Source organism: Xiphophorus hellerii, chromosome 16 (genome assembly GCF_003331165.1).
Source record: "Xiphophorus hellerii strain 12219 chromosome 16, Xiphophorus_hellerii-4.1, whole genome shotgun sequence".
Lineage (NCBI taxonomy): Eukaryota > Metazoa > Chordata > Actinopteri > Cyprinodontiformes > Poeciliidae > Xiphophorus > Xiphophorus hellerii.
The window spans coordinates 10,387,939-10,407,724 of NC_045687.1; the positions used below are offsets into that span (position 1 = coordinate 10,387,939).

At 39.1% G+C, this 19,786-nt stretch overlaps 1 protein-coding gene across 3 annotated transcripts; it reads right to left on the reverse strand.

The window, feature by feature from the left end:
- Nucleotides 1-1,197: 1,197 nt before the first annotated feature.
- Nucleotides 1,198-19,523, reverse strand: prkacaa (protein kinase, cAMP-dependent, catalytic, alpha, genome duplicate a). Of its 3 annotated transcripts, none has more exons than XM_032588693.1 (10): nt 18,736-19,523; nt 8,441-8,502; nt 7,936-8,064; nt 7,661-7,759; nt 7,484-7,566; nt 7,270-7,396; nt 7,053-7,148; nt 6,814-6,936; nt 5,989-6,153; nt 1,198-4,113 (listed from the first exon to the last, which is right to left on the reverse strand). In XM_032588693.1, the coding sequence occupies exons 1-10, from the start codon at nt 18,779-18,781 to the stop codon at nt 3,988-3,990; spliced, it is 1,056 nt and encodes a 351-aa protein (XP_032444584.1). In that variant the 5' UTR covers nt 18,782-19,523; the 3' UTR covers nt 1,198-3,987. The 3 variants fall into 3 exon arrangements, with proteins under 3 accessions (XP_032444584.1, XP_032444582.1, XP_032444583.1); XM_032588691.1 differs by lacking the exon at nt 18,736-19,523 and adding an exon at nt 16,742-17,105; XM_032588692.1 differs by lacking the exon at nt 18,736-19,523 and adding an exon at nt 10,674-10,961.
- Nucleotides 19,524-19,786: the final 263 nt, after the last annotated feature.

A 19,786-nucleotide genomic window follows, 5' to 3' on the forward strand; every position in this document is an offset into this window, starting at 1 on the left:
GTTTAGTTGTTCCAAATTATGTTTTAAAAATTTTAAATGTGACAGTGGAACAACAAATATTCCACTAGTAGAGACATCTAAAGCTTTAATCACAATATAGCCTCACATAAGGATAAGTGCCTTAAGTCTTAAGTATTTTTATGAACTCAAACTGATACATATCTCACTATGATGCTTTAGCCACCATGTCTCGTAGTCCTGTGGATTAAGATTTAGTGTCTAAACTGAAAACACAATCTGGCTTTCATCTGACAATAACATGTTGCAATATGTTTGTCATGCGCTGCCCATCCAGCCAATGTCTTTTTTTTTTTATTTGCAGGTCTTCTTGCTGATAGGCATCTTCTAATTGTTGCAACATTCACTGATAATTAGAGATCATTGTTGATCATTCTGGAGCTTACCATTGGTTGAATCCTTGTTGGCAACTCGTTGATTTGCTTGATAAGTAGAGTTCTGTTTTCTTCTTAGTTTAATTTTCCATTTTAAAACATTGGGAAACTTTTTAGTCAGGCAGTCTGTAATTTTCTATAATTCTATGTGTTTTCCCATCTGCAATCAATTATTTCACCAAATGTTTTTTTTAACAAAGTAAGAAGCTATTTCACCCAGACTGTCACAATCCTCTACATTTGCTGCTCTCGTCCTTAAATAAACTTTTGAATGCATTTTATACAGAATAAATGACTCCACAGTTTGAATCCCAGTGTATTATTTGGGACATTTCAGTTAATAATTCTACACCTACAGATACGATTTTTTTCCAACACATTAGAATGTAATTCCTACCAAAAAGCAGAGATGAAGATGTTGGGCTTAAAGAAAGTTGTGGATATGAGCATATGAGAACATGGGCAGTTACCCAGGGTGATATTAGAAAGGGGCAACAGCCAGAAAATAAAATCTTTTCATGTTAGTTGTGGACTGAGCAAGTTTTCTATTGCTTTTATGGATGTTCAGAGAAGTAGAGATACCCTGTTTGCTACTGAGAATAAGGAAGCTAGATTTTGTGCGTTACTCCCCCCTCCAGAGCGATTCATGCATGAACCAATGCTGGTTGAACTGGTATCATTTTGAACACAACTGTAAGTGTAGCCAACCAAAGGACTTAAGATTTATGTGGAAAAAGTGAAATCTGTATCATCTATTTATAAAATTACACACTGCATAAAGTGAAAGATTACTACAAGCCACACATTTTAGTCTTAACAAGTAAAACTTTATTGGAATGATACATTTTGCAAAATATTACTTTGTTTATATTTTTTAAACATACTCATTGTGTTCTAAGGGTATCTCTCAAGTTCTCCAGAGGGTAAGATAGTTAAGACTGTCAAAGGCAAAGATATACAGTATTGTTTCCCAAAAAGGTACAATAGACTACACAAGCACTGTACCCAGGTCATGAGGAAAAAAAGGTCGATGTTTTGTTTTTGCTTTTTTTCCTTGTTTTTCTGAAAATACAATTAGAAAATATGAACGCAAAACAGCTCCGATGTAAAAAGTGTTATGCTTGAATAAAGTGTGTGGAAATAGAAGGCAAACAGGAGACAAAATGAATGTAGCACAGATCAGTCGATAGTGTCTAGCTGGTAAAAAAGAATGAGACAGCTGACAAAGTTTGTGTGAGAAAAAGTGTAACAAAAAGAAGTTTAATGTCTTTAGTGTCTGGAGTGGATCAAGTCGATTCGTCTTCTATATCTCAAACTCTGATTTAGCTGTTTGTCAGAAAAAGGATGAAAAACTATTACATGTGCTTTCTTTAAAATACAAAGGTATACAGAGTAAGCACAAATTATTGAAACTGATTAGAAAATGCGTGGCAAGTGCTTCATTATTCAGACAAATCATGTCAATGATACGCGGCATAATTTAGTGTAATGTCCAAGAAATAAACAAACAAAAAAAAAAAGATTATACAGACTGTTAGCTCCAGAAACAATGATTTTTCGTAGAGATGTCTCAGGTCCAGAGGTCTTTCCATTATTCTGCTGTACAACATGCAAGAAAACCAAGCTCACCAAAGAAACACGTTATAAAAAAAAATAAAATAAAATACACATCAGGTTTTCAAACAGCACTGAAACATCTCCTTACCAAGACATTCAAAAGGTATCCTGTGGTTGATCTCACTTACATTAAGACACTGCCAAACAATTACTCTTGCCTACTGAAATCATGTCGTCACAAACATTCTAAAAATGTCATGTTACAAGACTCTGACAAATAGATTGATGTAAATCAAACAATTCACAGAAGCTTCTGTAGTGAGATGGACAAAGTCTAGCACCTCGGGCCAATGAGGGGCAGGTTGGTGAGAGCCTACATCCTTCGAAACAAAACAATGGGTTCAGTCAACAAACCAGCACTAAGATTTGGTCTGTGATTGTCTTGCATCCACAGAAATAAACTTGGCAAAAAGGGGACAACTCCAGATCAGCTTCCTTAGTTGAATTTGAAACAAAGGAAGCTGGAAACCAAACAACGACCTCAAAACAAGCCCCCCAAATTTGGCTGGGCAGTAAAACCATGCGACAGTGTTCAAGGAAGAAAGGGGAGAAAAAAAAAAAAGAAGTAAAAGCAAAAATATCAACATCAGCGACAGTAATCTGCAAATGTCCGCCCTACGAGTGAAAGCTGAGCAAGGCCCAGTAAGGCTGACGCATTTCACTGGGTCTTCTTCCATGTTCAATGAATCATTACACGTCATTTTAATATTAAACATCTCATCCATAATCTCAGATACCTTAGCTCAGATAAATCCTCTAGTTTTCTCTCTTTGAAAGTGATATTGTACAAAAATGCCATGCACGCCGTGTTAAAAAGTTTTGCTACTGTTTTTGCGTATTTATATCCACCATCAGTTACATGTAGACAACCGCAATCTACAGTTGACAAAATTATATCTCGGTTGTACAGCTAACAGACGATGTCGAAAAGATGGATTTTCCTATGTTTGGTTATGAAATATGAAAATTAATCAAACGAATAATCATCAGGAGTGTGACCACAACGTTAGCAGCTGCTAAACCACGGCTTATTAACCCACCCTAGAGCACTAAGTAACACACAAGCACAGAGATTGACATAAAAAGGACAAAATGATCACCAATAGTAGTTGTAAAATGCTCTAATAAATTCATCTAAGAGAAAGACAGACTTAAATGCAGACCTCACGTTTACTTCTCTCAGGTCCCCAAAAGGATTAAGACCTAGATGAAGTTTACTGTGATAAATAATTTTCACTCTGATCGAACAGGTCCCAACTGCTTCGAATGCAAGCAGTTAAGTGCATCATCCACCCATTAATCATGCCACATTGAGCAGACAAAGGCAGGTGCAGACAGGTTTCAAGCTTTCAATCAAATGGCCACGAGGGTCGACATAGCCACAGCCAAAACTCTGCACCGACTAGACACAGTTGTTCCAACCAGTTGGCATTATGATAGGCACATCTGTTGGACTTGGTATTGCTTGGACAGATTCAGGTTGGAGAGATGGAGGGAAACAGGCTGACAGGATACAACAATCACTCTACAGTTGTTAAAAGCTTGTAGAGTGGGCCCATTCAAAAAGGAGCCGAACAAACTCAGTACCGTCACAGAAAAAAAAAATAAAAAAAAAAAATCAGTGCCTCCGCCTTTAAAAAGACTGCGAATGTGTCATTATGCCTCCAGAAAGATACAATTGTAGCTGAACTATGCTTGTCCTTGTCCAGGCCCAGTCACAAACACAGGAGGGAGAAATAAATGAATAGCAAAGAGACAATCAGAAAAGGCAACACTGCTGGTTCTGTAGAGCTTTCTTCACTTTGCCTGTCTTACCAATTTGGGGGGGAGAGTAGGGAAGCTGGGGTAGAGGATGATTTTACATTGTTTTCCTCATTACAAATGAGCAAGTTGTCAGTCCAACCTAGTGTTTCCTGTATTCGGATCCCCGTACACGTTCTAAATCTCTGTCCCTCACTCTGCTACTCGTGGTTGGAGTCTAAAACTCTGCAAACTCCTTTGCACACTTCTCTGTGATGGAAACTCGGATTTCCTCTTCTTCGTAGTCATCAAAGTTGCTCGTATCACCAGGACCTTTGCACTTTGGGATAAAAGGAGCTTCCACCTGCAAACAGACAAGGTGGCAAATATAATGACATAGTGAGTCATACAAGAAATCAACCCCCCACCCCTTACAAATGGATCAAACTGGATAATTAATCACAGGCTACATTCACAAATTTCAGTGAGATCTACTGGGATTTGTGTGACAGCCAATCACAAGTGAATGTCAAGTGATGAAGCAGAAGGAAAAGGACATTGTATTAGAAAGGATTTACAAATAAAAGTCTAAAAATTGTGGCCTGCATTTATACTCGGCTCAAAATAAACACTTTCTAGCAGCTGCAAGTGTTTCTCTACTAGCTGTGCACATAGAAACTGAATTTTCTACCAGATTTTTTATTTTATTTTTTTTACATAAAGTTCAAGCTCAGGGTGGATGGGAGGGGGGGATCTGTGAGCATCTTTTTTCCAAATCATGTCACAAATTCTTAACTGGACTTTTTTAAAAGTTTGTATAAAACACACGGAAGATAACAAGGATTAGATCTGGACTTTAACAAGCCCATCTTAATGCCTTGATCTAAACCACTGTAGCTCTGGCCGTGTTTATGCAAGGGCTGGGCGATACAACTTCAAGATAAAATCTCTGATTTTTTTCATACCAAATCCCATTTTAATCATTTCTTTCCTTCTCTTGCCTTTTCTTAAAGAAAATGACAAATTATTGAAATAAGAGCGAGTTTTTCAAAATATTTTCTGTCATCCCTTCCGAAGTTTGACCTGAATTCAAAGTCTAGCAAAATACAAGCTGCAAAACAAGATGGCAAACCCTGGGGAAGCTGACATCACTCTAAACTATGGAAACACCAAGGAGTGAATCGGTGAAAAAAAAAAAAATCACGATTTTCCAAGAATGTAATTTTTAGAAGCAGCTAATTTAATAGATAAAAATTGATTTAAGGATAAAATTGATTTATCACTCAGTGCCGCCAACTCCTTTCCTGCTTGAAAAAAAAAGTTTTTTCCAAAATTCTTGGGGATCCAATTCAATTTAAATAAGATTTAATGTTTTTTCTGCTCAGCAGTGGTTTTAATCTTTAACTCTGCCATGTAACCGTTTAATGCCCAGTCTCTTTCTTATGGTGGAGACATGACCTCTGACCTTAACTGAGGTGAATGAGACTGTGGATGCTGTTAGGGTCTTTTATGACCTCTCGGGTGAGTCATAGCTGGGCTCCTGGGGTAAATTTTGGTCGCTCAAATATGGGAGGCTTCCCCACTGATCCATGTTTTCAATCACTTTTTCACACAGGAACATGTGGGTTTGGATTTTTATCTCCCTTAGTAATAAACACCTTAATTGTAAAACTGCACTTTGTGTTTACTTGTGTTGTCCTCAACTAATATTTCAATTGGTTTGAGGTTCTGAAACACCAACATGTGACAACTGCCTTCACTATCTACAATAACTCTTTGAAGAGTTTAATTAATGTGAGGTATAACAGCATTTAATTTTCCTTTGGGATCTATAAAGTATTTGAATTCCAACGGATGTATCTGCAAAAAACAGGTAACTTCTAAAAGCAATCATTTACAATGGATTTTATTTAGTGGGATTAGAAAAGAGGGGGCTGAATACGTATGTTTCTTTGCACAAAGTTTATTTAAAACGTTGTTTTTTTCTCATATTACTCCTTTAATTGGTACTTATTGTGCAAGAGTGGTAATAATAAATTCTCTGATATTATTAATTGTAATTTCTTCATGGTTTAGTAATTTGCAATTCACAAAGATCCTGTTAGAAGCACAGCCAGAGCTATTTCCACTTATCAAAGTTTAATTTAAACTCCATCTTGTTTTGTTTGAAGGCTTTTCTCTGCCTTTGTAACACAACACCCTCTCTACACAATATGAGAATAAAAAACGCCAGCCCCACCTTTCTCTGGTAGATGGCAATCCAATCTGTGGTAGCAAACCACTTGTGACCCTTGATATCGTTGACTCCATTCCTGAGGTTGCCGAAGCGTTTGGTCAGGTCCACCTGCAGCAAATTTCTCAACAGATCCTTCAGGTCAGAGCTGAAGTGGGACGGGAAACGAACCTGCAAACAGCAAACGCGGCATTCATGAACCGTTAGCGTGAGCAGTTTTGTTTTGTAATATGTAAATACAAAAATAATTTTTCAAAATGTTTATTTACATGACAGTGATAGATTTTACTTAAAGAAATGTCAGGTTAGTCGCAGGTCCTAAAAACAAGTTCTGTCTGCAAGTTACCACTGAAACAAGCAAAAATTTTCACTTCCAAACAATAAGTGAGGACATGAACCACAGTAGAGAAAATAAATTTACAGGAATTGACATAAAACTGCGGAGACTAAAATGGAAGAGTAATTCAGCAAAAATTTTATTTTTGGAAATTTCATACAATTTCAGTGATTTTTCCCCCCACATTTTTCCTGACGGAGAAAAAGTGAACTGATTTCAGGTAGTGATTATTGAACAAGATTTGACAAAATTATCCAGCTAAAATCGGCATCATATGGGTTTCGTAACAAAGAAAAGGCCTAAACTAAATATAAAACAACTGAGTCTGCTTTAGACCCCCCAACGCAACATGTAAAATTTATTTCATGAGGAATAATACAATTGCAGCTGAAACACTGTCACTTAAACCAGTGGGAATTTTGATAGCAATGGGAAATAAATTTTCACTGTCAAAAACAAGACAGTGTGATTAATGTGACTTTCCCTGAACTCACCTTCCCCGATACAATCTTTTCATAAATCTGAATGGGCTGGTCCGCGAAGAAGGGAGGATAACCAGCAGCCATCTCATATATCAGAACCCCCAGAGCCCACCAGTCCACCGCCTTATTGTAACCCTGAAAACAGAAAAATACAGAGCATATTTAACAAAACCCAATATGACGGAGGAACATGCTACTGAATTTCCTGCAGGACTATGAGCTGCATCAAATGCACTAAGCTCAACACTTACTTTACTGAGGATGATCTCTGGCGCCAGATACTCTGGAGTCCCACAAAGCGTCCAGGTTCGGCCTTTCACTCTTTTTGCAAATCCGAAATCTGTTACCTAAAGAGAGTAGCAGAGAAGGCAGGTCAAAATCCCTGACCACATGCTTTATACAGACAAAATAGAAATTGGTATCGATTGGACGGGGGGCTTAAAAGTAATTGCGAAAATCTCTATGTACCTGTATGTAGCCTTGCTGATCAATCAGGAGGTTCTCTGGCTTCAGATCTCGGTAGATGAGATCCAGGGAGTGAAGGTATTCAAAGGTCAGTACAATCTGGGCTGCGTAGAAGCGGGCGTGTGGTTCACTGCAACACATACAAGCCTCAATATTTACAGTCAAACACAAAGTGGATAAACGACGTGGCCTGAGCCAATTCAAAAAGTGAACTTACCTAAATCTACCAATCCTCCTTAAATGTGAGAACATTTCCCCCCCAGGCACATACTCCATCACCATATACAGATTACTGTTATCCTACAGCGAGACAGCAAAAGTGTTACACCGGAGGGTGCAGAAAACGATGCGTACACACTTTAACAAATGCACAGGTAAACATTTCAAGGCGCACCTTAAACGAGTGTTCCAGTCGCACCAGGAAGGGGAAATTGACAGCTTGCAGGATGCGTTTCTCGTTCAGTGTGTGTTCTATCTGCTTCAGTTTCACTACCTGGGAAACAAATCATGGAAGAAGGCTTAATCACACATTCTGTTTCGGCTTGAAATTAAAAAAGGTGCTTTTCAAATCAGTCTTTTAACAGACATTTACTTAAAAAGGTGCTGTATATTAGTGCTATCATCCAAGCTATTTTCTGACTTGAAGGTCGTGCATCAAGCTTAAACTACCTTTTGTTTGTCAAGTATCTTCATAGCAAAATGCTGTCCCGTCTCTTTGTGTTTAACCAACATGACGCGCCCAAATGAGCCAGTGCCTAAGGTCTTCAAACGCTCAAAGTGATCCAACGCTGCAGTTTGCTGGAAGGGCAGAACAAAATATCAGTAAGAAAACTAAACTAGACACAGAAAACAAAGTCTATTAAAATTAATCCTTATTAAAATAAATGAACTGTGACATTGTGCAGCTAAGGCTTAGGAATTGATGTGTAATTTCACAAATGTCCAGCAGAGGGTGTCCTGGTCTTGTAAAATAAAAAAGCCAGCAAATAACCAATAGCAGGACATCAGCAAAAGCCTAAGAAAAGCTTAAACCAGGATCAAACCATAACTAAAGAAAAAAAAAAAACATACGAAAAAGAACATTTTCTGTGTAGCATATTTGTATTATCTTCACTATCGAAGAGAGAACAGCACAGACAGTAACAAGAAATGGACTGATCATTTCCTCACTAACCTGAGCTGGATTCTCCCATTTTTTCAGGAAATCTTCTTTGGCTTTGGCAAGAAACTCCTTCACTGCAAACAGAAACAAATACAGATTTGAACCAAAAAACAAACACAAAAAGAAAAAAAAACAAACAAAAAAACAAGTACAGCAACAAAAATGAATCAAAGAATGCCCAGAGGTGGACACTCGTTTGTGTCAAAGAAACCTCAGTGCAGAAACTGAGGTGAAAACATAAGAACCCCAAAAATAAACGATATACAGAATCTAACTCAACCTGTGACTTAAAGTATTGCTCAGCAAACTAGGAGACTTAAATAAGCAAGAAAGCTTTATGACTTTGTAAAAAATAAAAAATAAATACAAACAAGTCAAGCTGCAGACTATGAGTTGAATGTCGTGCAGAGAGGAAAACAGGAATTGGAAAGTGTAGTTAGGCCTGTCACCACAACAACTTTTGCTGGACAATAAATTGACCCAATTATTGTGATGAAAAAAAAAAGTTATTGACCATTTTCAAATAACATATTGAAATTGATACTGGCATGAGGTTTTTGAGAGCAAGTTCACGCTCTCAAAATCCAATCTTTTTCACTTTGTAAAACCACTTACATTTTATTTTATCCAAAATAAAACAAAAACCAGAAACAATAAAAACAAAACAAAGCACCCATGTACAACCAAAACCATAAATTAAATGGATTGTGGTGTCTATAAACAAAAGTGACATAAAAAGAAGCATTGGATGGAAATTACCGAGCTCATTTTAATTCCCCACGCAATTAATTGATTAATTGCTTATTGTGACAGGCTTAACGGTAGTTCCCGCTTGGCTGGTTATTTACAGCTCCCCATGACCAAAGTAATTTTGTGTCCAAATACTGCCATGTGTAGCATAATGGCCCATTTTTCTGAGGACGTTGGCTTTTTGAGTAACACTAGTAAAAAAGAAAAACTTGAGCTAGACTCCTGAGATCACATTATTTTTGTGCTGATAAACATACCATAAACAACTAAATGAGGGTTAAACACGAGCAGTTTCAGCAGGACGACGACTCAATCCCTGCTTGAATTTGTAGATCGGTGGAAAGTAAACATTAAACATACAATTGTTAGCTTAAAGACATGTACAGCCGTGGACAGATTAATTACAACTTGGCACACATGTCGTCATATGGAGAAGTTCAGTTTTGCCCCTTATCTTTATGGGGCTTCTCACAGCGCTCTGTGGGAACATGCAGATAACTAGCCCTTCCTCATTCCTCCCCACCATGTGAGCACTGGCCACAGTAACCGAGGGAATAGTGCTATTTCTACTGTCAGCCTTGGACAGACAACGACGGAACCTAGAAACAAAGAGCTGCTGTTAGATAAAGGACTACAAGCTGCTAAATTACTTGTGTGAAGTAAGACTAACAATTGCAATTCTTGCAATTTCAATTGTGTATTTAATTTAACAAATTTGAAAGAAAAAAAAAACAATAGAAAAGAATATTTATACCATCATAAAACTACTTAGTAGTCACAATCAACAGGAAAAACAGCAGAACTCTAGTTAAGCCTTTCATGATTATGTAAATTTTCTATCTAGCTAATCAATACCTAGCAGCTGCCTGGGGCACGTTACATAAAGTCGACCAGTGGTCAATAAAGTGCAAGTGAATTGTAATTCATTTATCAGTTTAGGGCTATAAATGTTGACACAAATGATAATCTTGCATTGTGTTTGAATGAGAAAACTTAAATTGCAACCAAACTCCTCCTGAATTGGAAATGAAAGCCTCACGGCAACCAAACACCAAACCTCCATCTTTGCTTAGGTGGTCCAATTTCCTGCAAACCCTCTAAAGACTTTCAGCTCCAACAATAGGATGGGAGAAAGCCAGCAAAAATGGCAAAGACTAAAGTTCACGTAAACATGTCAGGAGCGCCGCAGCTCCCACAGAGAGCAAATGAAAGCGGAGCCGGTCGCCAGGGAGAAAACATTTTCCGAGAAAGTTGCTCTACTTCCACTTCCAAGGAGAAAGAGCCAAAAATGGAGCAATTACTGGACTATGCTGGAGCATGTGGAGGAAAAAACAAGGATGTAGTGGCTGGAGGATCGGTAGCTGTCCTGAAGGATGCTGGGCTTCATCTAGTCAGCTTTTCTGTAGATGTCAGAACTACTTTGGCGCTACAAGTGAACAACAAGAAAAAAAAAAAAAAAAAAAAACGCTTCCCGCTGTACCCTGAAACTCCTTACCATCTGGGAGGACTATGGGTACCTCTGGTGCTGCAGCCTCTGCTGAGCGCGACCCAGATTCGCTTGAGCGCGAGGATGACTCCCTCTTGCTTGCATGCCTTCTGGAGCTCTTCCTGTCACACATTAGCCTTGCAAAGTCTCCCCTGTACTTCTTCCTTTGCCTCTTCCTCGCAGCTAGTGACTCATGACCTGTCCTCCCCCTCGGAGAGCTATCTGACTAGATCAGCAACCAAAACCTTGACGAAAACCAGTCGGGTGTCCTTGCCAAGCGGACAAGTGTTGAGGCTTTTCAAAGACTGTCTCTTTGCCAGAGACCGGGTTTAAAAAAGTAGCATCCACCTCCACTGAGCAGCAGCGCTCGTGTTAACACTCATTCAGATCAATTGGACCCTTGCTTGGTTTGTATCAATATTTATTCTGTACAGAAAGTGCTCTCTGCTGTTCCCTCTCATGTTAAAACACATGCACACACACACAGAGGCTATATATTGATCTAAACAGGGGCATAATCACCAGGGGGAGGGGCATAAAACACTAGCTGGTATATTAAACCGGCCCCGAGATGAAGTCCTATGGAAAACTAGGCCCAAGTAGAGGCCCCAGAGATGCAGCAGACACCAATAGATGCAGTCAAACTTTCCCTAATTAGCAGACCCAATCAGATTTCACATCTTTGATGACAAATCTTTAGAGAGGATCTGGGTGCTTTTCAAGAAACATAAAAAAAAAAAAAAAAGTGGCACTCTCAGGAGAGAAGCAAAACAGGAAACGGTCTGCCACACAAAATTTTTCTCTAAGCCCAAATGTAGCAGAGCCTACATAGTGCCAGTGCTGAATTGATCCTCCAAAAATCAATCCGACATTTCTCCCCTGGGCCTCACTGGCCCACTCTGACGCAGAAGCAGAAGGGTTATATTAGGGCAGGCCAACTGACATTTACACCATAAAAGTGTGGAAAATCAGGTCTTAGTCGACAGGCAGTCTTGGTCAGATGGAAATAAGGACAATGTGGCGCAGAATAAAATGGTTAAGGCGGCAAACAAGAGTGCTATTTAGGCTAGAAATGTGTTTGCCAGTCTGCAAAGTTGAAAAATCAATTTCTGACATCAGCTGCATATAGCCAGGGGGCCCTTACTCAAAAACTCACCAATGGAAAGTTGTTTTATAATCTAATGTCCTGAAACACAGTGGCCAGAAAAATTACTAACTGATCAGAAACACAGTAACTCATGAATTTCTCACTGGTATTCTGCTAGTTTCATCTTATTTTAACTTAAATTCAGCCATGTGAGGACAGCCAGAGAGTCTCAGTTCATAAAAATATTTTTAAAGAATCAATGTTAAGAAATAACCTCACTTTTGCCACAAACACAGCTAAACCTATGTATGACCAGGAAACATGCACATCAATAAGCCATGGCTCTACTTATTGTAAATAGCACTGAAGTTGACAATGTATTTTTAATAATACTTTTGTCAAATTAGTGTAACAGACAATTTTGCATTATAATTTATTTGTCAAAGAAGTACAGTTGCTAGGGTAGGTTGCTACAGTTATTGACCAACTTCTGGTTAGCTTTTGCTAGATTCTGTCTTCAAACAACACAAGATTTTTAATTTCTTGAATTAACAGAGTTCACCCAGAAAAATGCAGCATATTTAACATTTTCTTTTACTTTTTTTTTTTATTAGCTAGAGCCAAGATAATAAAGAGGGAGATGATGCTGGTCATTTCCCCCAATGGACCGGTCAGTCGTCATACCAGCCATACGTCAATTTGTACCCGTAGGCATAGAGCCAAAATGGGGCATTGCTAACTTTTAAAACAGATAATGTTAGATTATGCTGTTGGTATATTCAGTCTTTTGCTGATACCAGGCTTTTGTTACTATTCAGCTTTGTGGTCACTACACTGCTCCACAGATTGGATAAGGACGTAACATCCTTTGGCTTCTCCTTTTTGCCTGCCGCAAAAGTAGAAATACACCCAAGCACCACATTTGCCTTCGTCTTTTCAACCAAAGACATCGTTGTTGTGCTAAAGTAGTTTCAGAGGGTGATTTCACACGTGATAGTCCAGTAGGCTTTTGGGGACCAAAATTGCAACACTTGTTACATTTTCACAAGTGGGGAGGTTCACTTTCATGCTGCACTGTGTCAAAAGAACCAAACCCCTTGGAAAACCTGTTTAGCTCTGACGAAGACGTGGAGTGGCGTCCGATTTTAGCAGTTGTAGGCTTAAATCAAACTGTAGGTGGTGTGAATGCACTCCGAGTCCCAGAACCAGCTATAATATTGACATATCACATACTTCTCATTTTGACAACCTTAAATACAAGTCAACTTGAAGTTAGATAGGAATGTTATTCTCCATTTGTCCATTTTAAATAAAAAGTCAAGTAGAAACACAGTTTTCTATTGAAGTTTCATTCATGACTAATCTGAGACCAGATATTTCCCAGGTGGGTTGTTCCAACAAAACAAAAACCACATGGTCACACATAAGCATGATCTAATAATACATATCTGGTTACTAATTTGATCAGTTTGGGGGGGTGTGTAAGATGAAGCTAAAGTTATCACATGATTTGTAAAGACCAACATCCCTGCTTTTTAGGAAACTGGACAATCTATTAATCTCATATCAACATTTAGATAAATAAATCACAAATTTCTCAGACTCTACGCTCCAATAACTCATCAATGTTGCTTTAAACAAGTGGTGTTGGTGAATGGTTCCCAACAGCTGATATTTGATCCGTAACATTTTAAGAAAAGAACATTTTGAGTTGTTAACAGCATCTCCTCATAGTAAACAACATGTTAAGTCAAAAATCGAGATTATGGAATCAAATCAGTGTTTATGTAATCCATGTGACGGGTAATATCAAAACGAAGAATGTGAAAATCAGTGACAGTGCGCTCATGTTATTCCACTGCAAAACTGAAACTTTATTAATATAAAAATGTGAGCCGTTCCTTCCTCTGGCCCATCTCAAACTTACTGCGATAGCACCAGAAAGCCCCCTTTAGGAGAACAGCGTAGAAGTGAAAGTGAATATCTAATTCACATATTTCTTGTTATTGTGCTGCATTGCTGATTAATTTGCTAGCTCCATTTTCCTACAAATAAAACAGAAAAGTGAGTCTCGATAAAGATTCTTCTGATGAGCTTTAAATATAGAAGCTGAACAACTGCAATGACTACAGTTAACCACATCACAAACCTCTGTCCACAAACAACATCCCCACTAGTTATACCTTGAAAAAAGATACAATATTCAGATTGTAGTGTCAGTGTCAATTATTTAGCATTAGTATTACACACACAAAAAAAGAAAAACAAACAATGGACCATGGTAAAAACAGTCTGAATTTCATCTTAGCCATTTGCTGGCTTTCCTTTTTAGCCTGAAACCTGCATGAGTTTGACAAAAAAACATTGGTGACAGGAATCCTAAATTCACAGCAACTTCTAAATAAGTGCGTAAATACAGATGCACATTGCCTTAAACTGTTTCGTTTTAACATGCCAATGCTGTCGAGTCAAACTGTCAAAATCAGTTCTCATTGTCGCATCTACGTGACGAAAACCACATCATTTTGTTCTCAGCCACATGTTAAACACCCTTTCTTGTCACAACCCCTCTATGAGAAACTGTTGATTGGTTTGAATTTCGTGCGTGTGTTTATTAATGTGGAAAACAGCCTCAACCACTCAACTTCCAGAAGCCGGTGTTCCAGCTTGAGAGGAGGATGGATCATTTTGAGGAGCCGACGCTGTGAACAAGTACGTAGTGAAACATTAACTCCCCCCGGTCGATTCTGGTCCAATTTAGCGTTAGAAAGTTTTACCAATTCCGTCTCTTCTTATGTTCTGATATCATGGAAAATAAAACAAGATTTTCCAGTTTGTCAATCATTATTTCCTCCTCCTCTGAACTTGTGAACTCATAATAGTTGATCCTCTGTGCCATAAAAGCTGTGTTTACTTCACTGTTGTAAACTATATGTATGGTCAAACACCATGACCTGCAGTGAGAAGGTTATACAGGAGCTCGGCTCAGTGGGCCTTATCGACCGTGAAGGATCTGTGCAAAAACGAACATCTGAAAACCATGTGACTGGGTCCTGACAGCTTGACTTCAGCACGACCATGTTGGACCTTAAGTCTGCACTACAGTTTATCTTTGATGCTAGAAAACTGTGGTCCTGTGTCTGACAGTGAGAGAAAGGCAGTTTATTTAACAATGCCTCTTCCAGCAAAAAGACGCGAAACGTTTGCGGTTGTCCAACTTCGAAATGGTCTAGAGCTAAAATTTTGTAGAAAATACAAAGTCACAGCTGGCTGAAAGATTCCTAAACATTCTCCTTATTGAGAAGATCGACTAATAAGGCTTTATGAATATTTCCAGTGAGGGAAAGAAAAAAGTATACTCATTATAAGAAAATGAAAGAACCACCACCCATCACTTGTATTAAAAGGTAACACCATCTTAAAACTAACCAGCTAAATGTAGGCTTTACCTGAGCAACTAGCCCAACTACCATCATCTAATATCAGCATGTTATAATCTCAGCTAGGTATTCATAATAGATGGCTCCAAAATAAGCCACCTGTTGGATTTAGTCTTTAGGTACTGAAGAGCCTAAAGATCTTAATGAGTGTTTAAAGTATTTCAAAAACAAGGACTGAGGAGAATTTGATGATCTTTCTGTCACAACGATTAAAAATATATGCATCACATGTATTTTATTGCCCAACCTTAGTTCAAGTGTTCCTTTGAAAAGAGGCAGAAAACCAAAAAGGCAGAAAAATCTATATCACAATCAATAATAAAAAGTTTTATGGAACATTATTACAACCACAATAGCCAATATTTTATGCTATTTCAGCAGCACTATGAATAATTGCTGCTTTTCTGTATTAAATAATCTCACACTGACCCATGTGTAATCATTTGTCAGAGGAAGCTCCATGTGTATCACTATGATAAATGTATTAATAGGCACAAGTGTAAAATTACTGACCTCTGCACCGTCTCATCTCTGCCACCTAGAGCTCAGAAAGTAAGAATCAGAATAAACTAGTACCTTTATTGATGCGGGTTGGCTACAGGCAGAGCAAAACAGGTCACTCGCAGTAGCATGCAACTGAATCTGACAAACACCACAGAAGGTTTTCTGGAATATCTCCACAGTTTTACTTTGTATGTTCCTGGATTAACTAAATAGGAGTGCAGTAATTAGCTTCACAGGACATTGAGTGCTTTACAGGCTCCAGAAAGCATATAGAAAATAGATGGATGTAGCATGTTTTAGCTGTAGGTCAGCGCCAGAAGTTGCCATTTCTGCTCTCCAAGATGCCCGAAGCAGCTGATTGGCATATCAACGGCATAGTCTGCTGCTAATCAGCATAGGGTTATAACAAAGCCCCTTTATGTAGAGACAGGAAGTGATGAGAGTGATCCAAACACGAACCTGGCTGCTACACAAACCAGCTGTGTGCAGAGAGGAGGAAGGACGTGAACAATGCAGATATTTATAGAAAGAAAGTTGCACTTTGACAGAGCACCAAAGTACTGGACGATAAAACTCTGAAAACGCGATTTAATGTACGACATAACTTAAACCAATGCTGTTCAAGGTACGTATCACATAGTCTTAACTTGTCCTGATGTTACTAGAGGGTGGAAATACAACTACATCTTAATAGCAGTCATAAATTATGAAGTACGAAGACCCAGAAATGAAAAATATGTAGTTAGAAAACATAAATTTCACACTGCTTTCCAAAGTATGCACAAACTTGTAGAAACTTGTCATAAATAATAAATCAAGAACAACTAATGTTTCCCAGAAAGAAAGGTCACTCCAAAGCCACTAAACACCTAACACTCCATTTAATGGATTTAGTAGCAAATCTTATTAAGAGAAAAAAAATACACAGAGGTTATGTTTCAGACAACTACATTTCTGTTGTGACTGGCTACATAAGTGGGACACGGCATGAAAAACAGCTCCACCCATAACCCCGTGCTCTGTCAAGTTCCAGAAAGGCAACTCACTGGAGTGGCAGGCCTCTAGCTCCTCCTGTGGTCGGGGATGTGTGCCTTCTCCACCGCTCACGTCCCCCAGACACGGTCCGCCTCGGTGAAACAACCTTCCTGCCAGCTTGTGAATAACAGACATCCTGCAAGGCCACAGAAGGCGCACTAACAGCCTCGAGACTAGCTTTCGAGACTCTGCAGTATGCCCGAACCTTTTTACAAAGCGGGAAGTCCACAACAACGTAAAACCAGGTACAAACTTTCAATTAGCCTGTGTGTAGTCTACAGAACAGGAGAGGAGACGGCCGACTGTGCGAAGCCGGGGCTGGACCTTCCTCGCTCCTTCACTTCCTGCTGCAGCTCACAGTTTTGTCCGCCCTGCTTCTTCCTGTGGGCCAGAAATTAGCCCTTTATACCAGCGCAGCAGCTCACTACTTCTGTTCCCCAATCCGCAATGTCCTATGGCGACAGAGGCCGCGCACCTGAAGCAACCTTCGACGCGCACGTTCCTTTTTCCGCAGGAACCAAAATGTCCTGCCATGTTGTGCCTAATCTCTGGCTGCTCAGTGGGAAAAAAAAAAAGACACCTCTGCGTGTGGGGCTCTAAAATCCCTGGTCTGCACCTGTCTCTGGAGATCAGGGTGGACCAACAGCGAACAGGCTGATAAGAATGTGAAGCATGATACATGGACCTGAATATAGCACCTCCTCTGTACCTAAATTCTAAAGCATAAAAATGTACTTTTTAAATCAACTGTGGGTTACTGTTACAGAGGCTGGGGTTCACACTTACTCTCTATCAGTAACAAGGAGCTGATGATTATTTCACAGCTCCACGTTTAGACTTTGCACACTTGGACATTATTTATGGCGTTATAAGTAAATACACAAAGCAGTACCATCCTGAGTATTCTGTACGGCTGGTGAGATTGATTGAAAAAAAAGAAAGCAAAGAAACTGTCAGAAAACTTTGAAACAAAGTAAATATTTTGGATCACTCAGTTGTTAGAAACTCATCTGGATGTATTTCCAGTTTTTTGATAACTTGTAGTCTATTGTGGTAAAACTTTGCATCAGTTATACGTATGAGCAAAAGTTGCAGAGAGCAACAGCATAAAACAATTTCCCTACATCAGAAACAATGTGTGCTCACAAAAACTTTGCGACACATACAAGTGCCTTTGTTGGAGTTGTTGCTCATCACATGGTGTTCAAGAGACTCTTCAGCTCCCAAGTTTCTGCCTGGAGAAGATCACTCTGGTGCATCATATGACTCCACCCTGGTATCTTTATTTCTTTTGCTGATAAAAAAAACAATCCCAACCCTTTATTTTCTTTGAGATGCAACTCATTAAATGCAAACTAAACAACTGTATCTCCATTCCTATTTTTATAGCTTTACAATCGGTGAATACTAAGAATGTTTTCCGACATGCAAAACTGTAAAGTTGGAAAAAAAACAACAGAAACCACAAGAAAACCTATGACTGCTTTAAAAGATCTTGCTGTCGTAACCACTGGTACCTCTGAATTTAACCCGGGGATAAGGATCACGAGCTTTCCCACAGGATGAGACTGTGTAGCAGTTTCTGCGCTCCAACAATTTGGCTCGACTTTTTGTGTGTGTAAGTGAATGGAAATTTCTCAAGCTTTTGAGGTCTAAAACGCTGCATTTCACGAAGGATGTTTGGCTCTTGAAACTCTGAAGAGGTGATAAATTGCTGCCACAGTGAGAACGTACTGCAGTAAATGGTTACACCCAAAACAATCTACACTTACATGAAGTTAGATATAGAGCTGCTGTGTGTGCGTGTGTTTTATTTATGAAACATACCTGTGCATGCGTCATCAAATAAGCAAAAGTAACATTACCTTGACCATCCCAGTGAAAAATCCAAAATGCGTATTATTATTATTTTTTATTATAAACAAAATTCTGTAATTTTGAGTATTTTTTTTTTTTCATGTTGCATTTCAATTATAGGGGATGCTGTCAATACGGGGGTACTCACCACTTTCCATTTCATTGCCCTTCTTCGCAGTGGGCGTGTTGCCCATGATTGCAGCCTGATGGTGGGGTCTCTTGGCTCCGAATGACTTTTTCTTAGAAGTCGCCTAGTTAACGTGCTCCGCTAACGAAGTCGTAGGACTCAATGAAGTTGACAGCTGGCTACTAGCTGACAGCTATCATTATTAGAAAACCCAGGTGATAAAATTTTCCTCCAGCAGTTTTCCGTTGAATTGTGAGTTCGGGGAAAAAGTCCAGTTGAGAGAGAGCGTCTCCAAGTCTGCAGCTAAAACTAACTGCTGAGGTTAGCTAAGCTAGCGCGTTAGCTCGCGGAGATAGCCAGCGGATATCAGCTTACTGACGTTAGCATACAAATTTCCAACACAGCCCCGACGAATCCTGCGGGTGTCACTCGGTTTCTTCTTTATTCCAGAAGCCACGTAATTTTCTCCAACATCCGGTCCCGATGCAAATCGTCGAAAGATGCTTTTTTGTTTTTAACTAGCAAGTTAACGTTAGCATTTCGGATCCTGGCCTTAATAAACCAGGTGCTGTCTCAGGCCTTGTCAGTTGATATTTAGGTGAGAGAATTTATATCCGGTTGACTCGTTTTTCCTGCAGTCGGATATTTAAATTGATATGGTTCCATTCGTTTCTTGATCAGTCGTGAGGTGCAACAAAATCCTGGGACCGACCACCTGATAGTCGATTCTTTAGATCAACAGACCTCTTCCATTAATCTTCAGACCGCAAGGGAAACTCCAGTCATCCATCCACCTGGTCCCGCCTCTTCTCGTATCTGATTGGCCTCGTACCGAAATACTTGCGTGATATGTGTCACACAAGAACCTCCCATTGGTTGAGTAGAAAATATCCAAATATTGGATTGATGCGATTCGCCTGTTGAACGCTAGATCCCGCCTTCCACACTTGTTAGTAACCAATACGCATGAACGTGTATTTTCTGGCTTTATATTATTAAATGTTGGGATTTATATTATTTATTTTAGCAAAGCAAGTACATTTTACAGTCTTCATCTCATTTATTGAACAAC

What these genes read in the sequence shown, in the direction of transcription:
- prkacaa (XM_032588691.1), bottom strand. Translation starts at nt 16,865, where the DNA reads ATGTCTGTTATTCACAAGCTGGCAGGAAGGTTGTTTCACCGAGGCGGA. An exon ending in GCTAGAGGCCTGCCACTCCA is followed by an intron (nt 8,503 to 16,741) that starts GTGAGTTGCCTT and finishes TTCTGTTTGCAG; the next exon opens with TGAAGGAGTTTCTTGCCAAA. An exon ending in CAGAGATCATCCTCAGTAAA is followed by an intron (nt 6,937 to 7,052) that starts GTAAGTGTTGAG and finishes TTCTGTTTTCAG; the next exon opens with GGTTACAATAAGGCGGTGGA.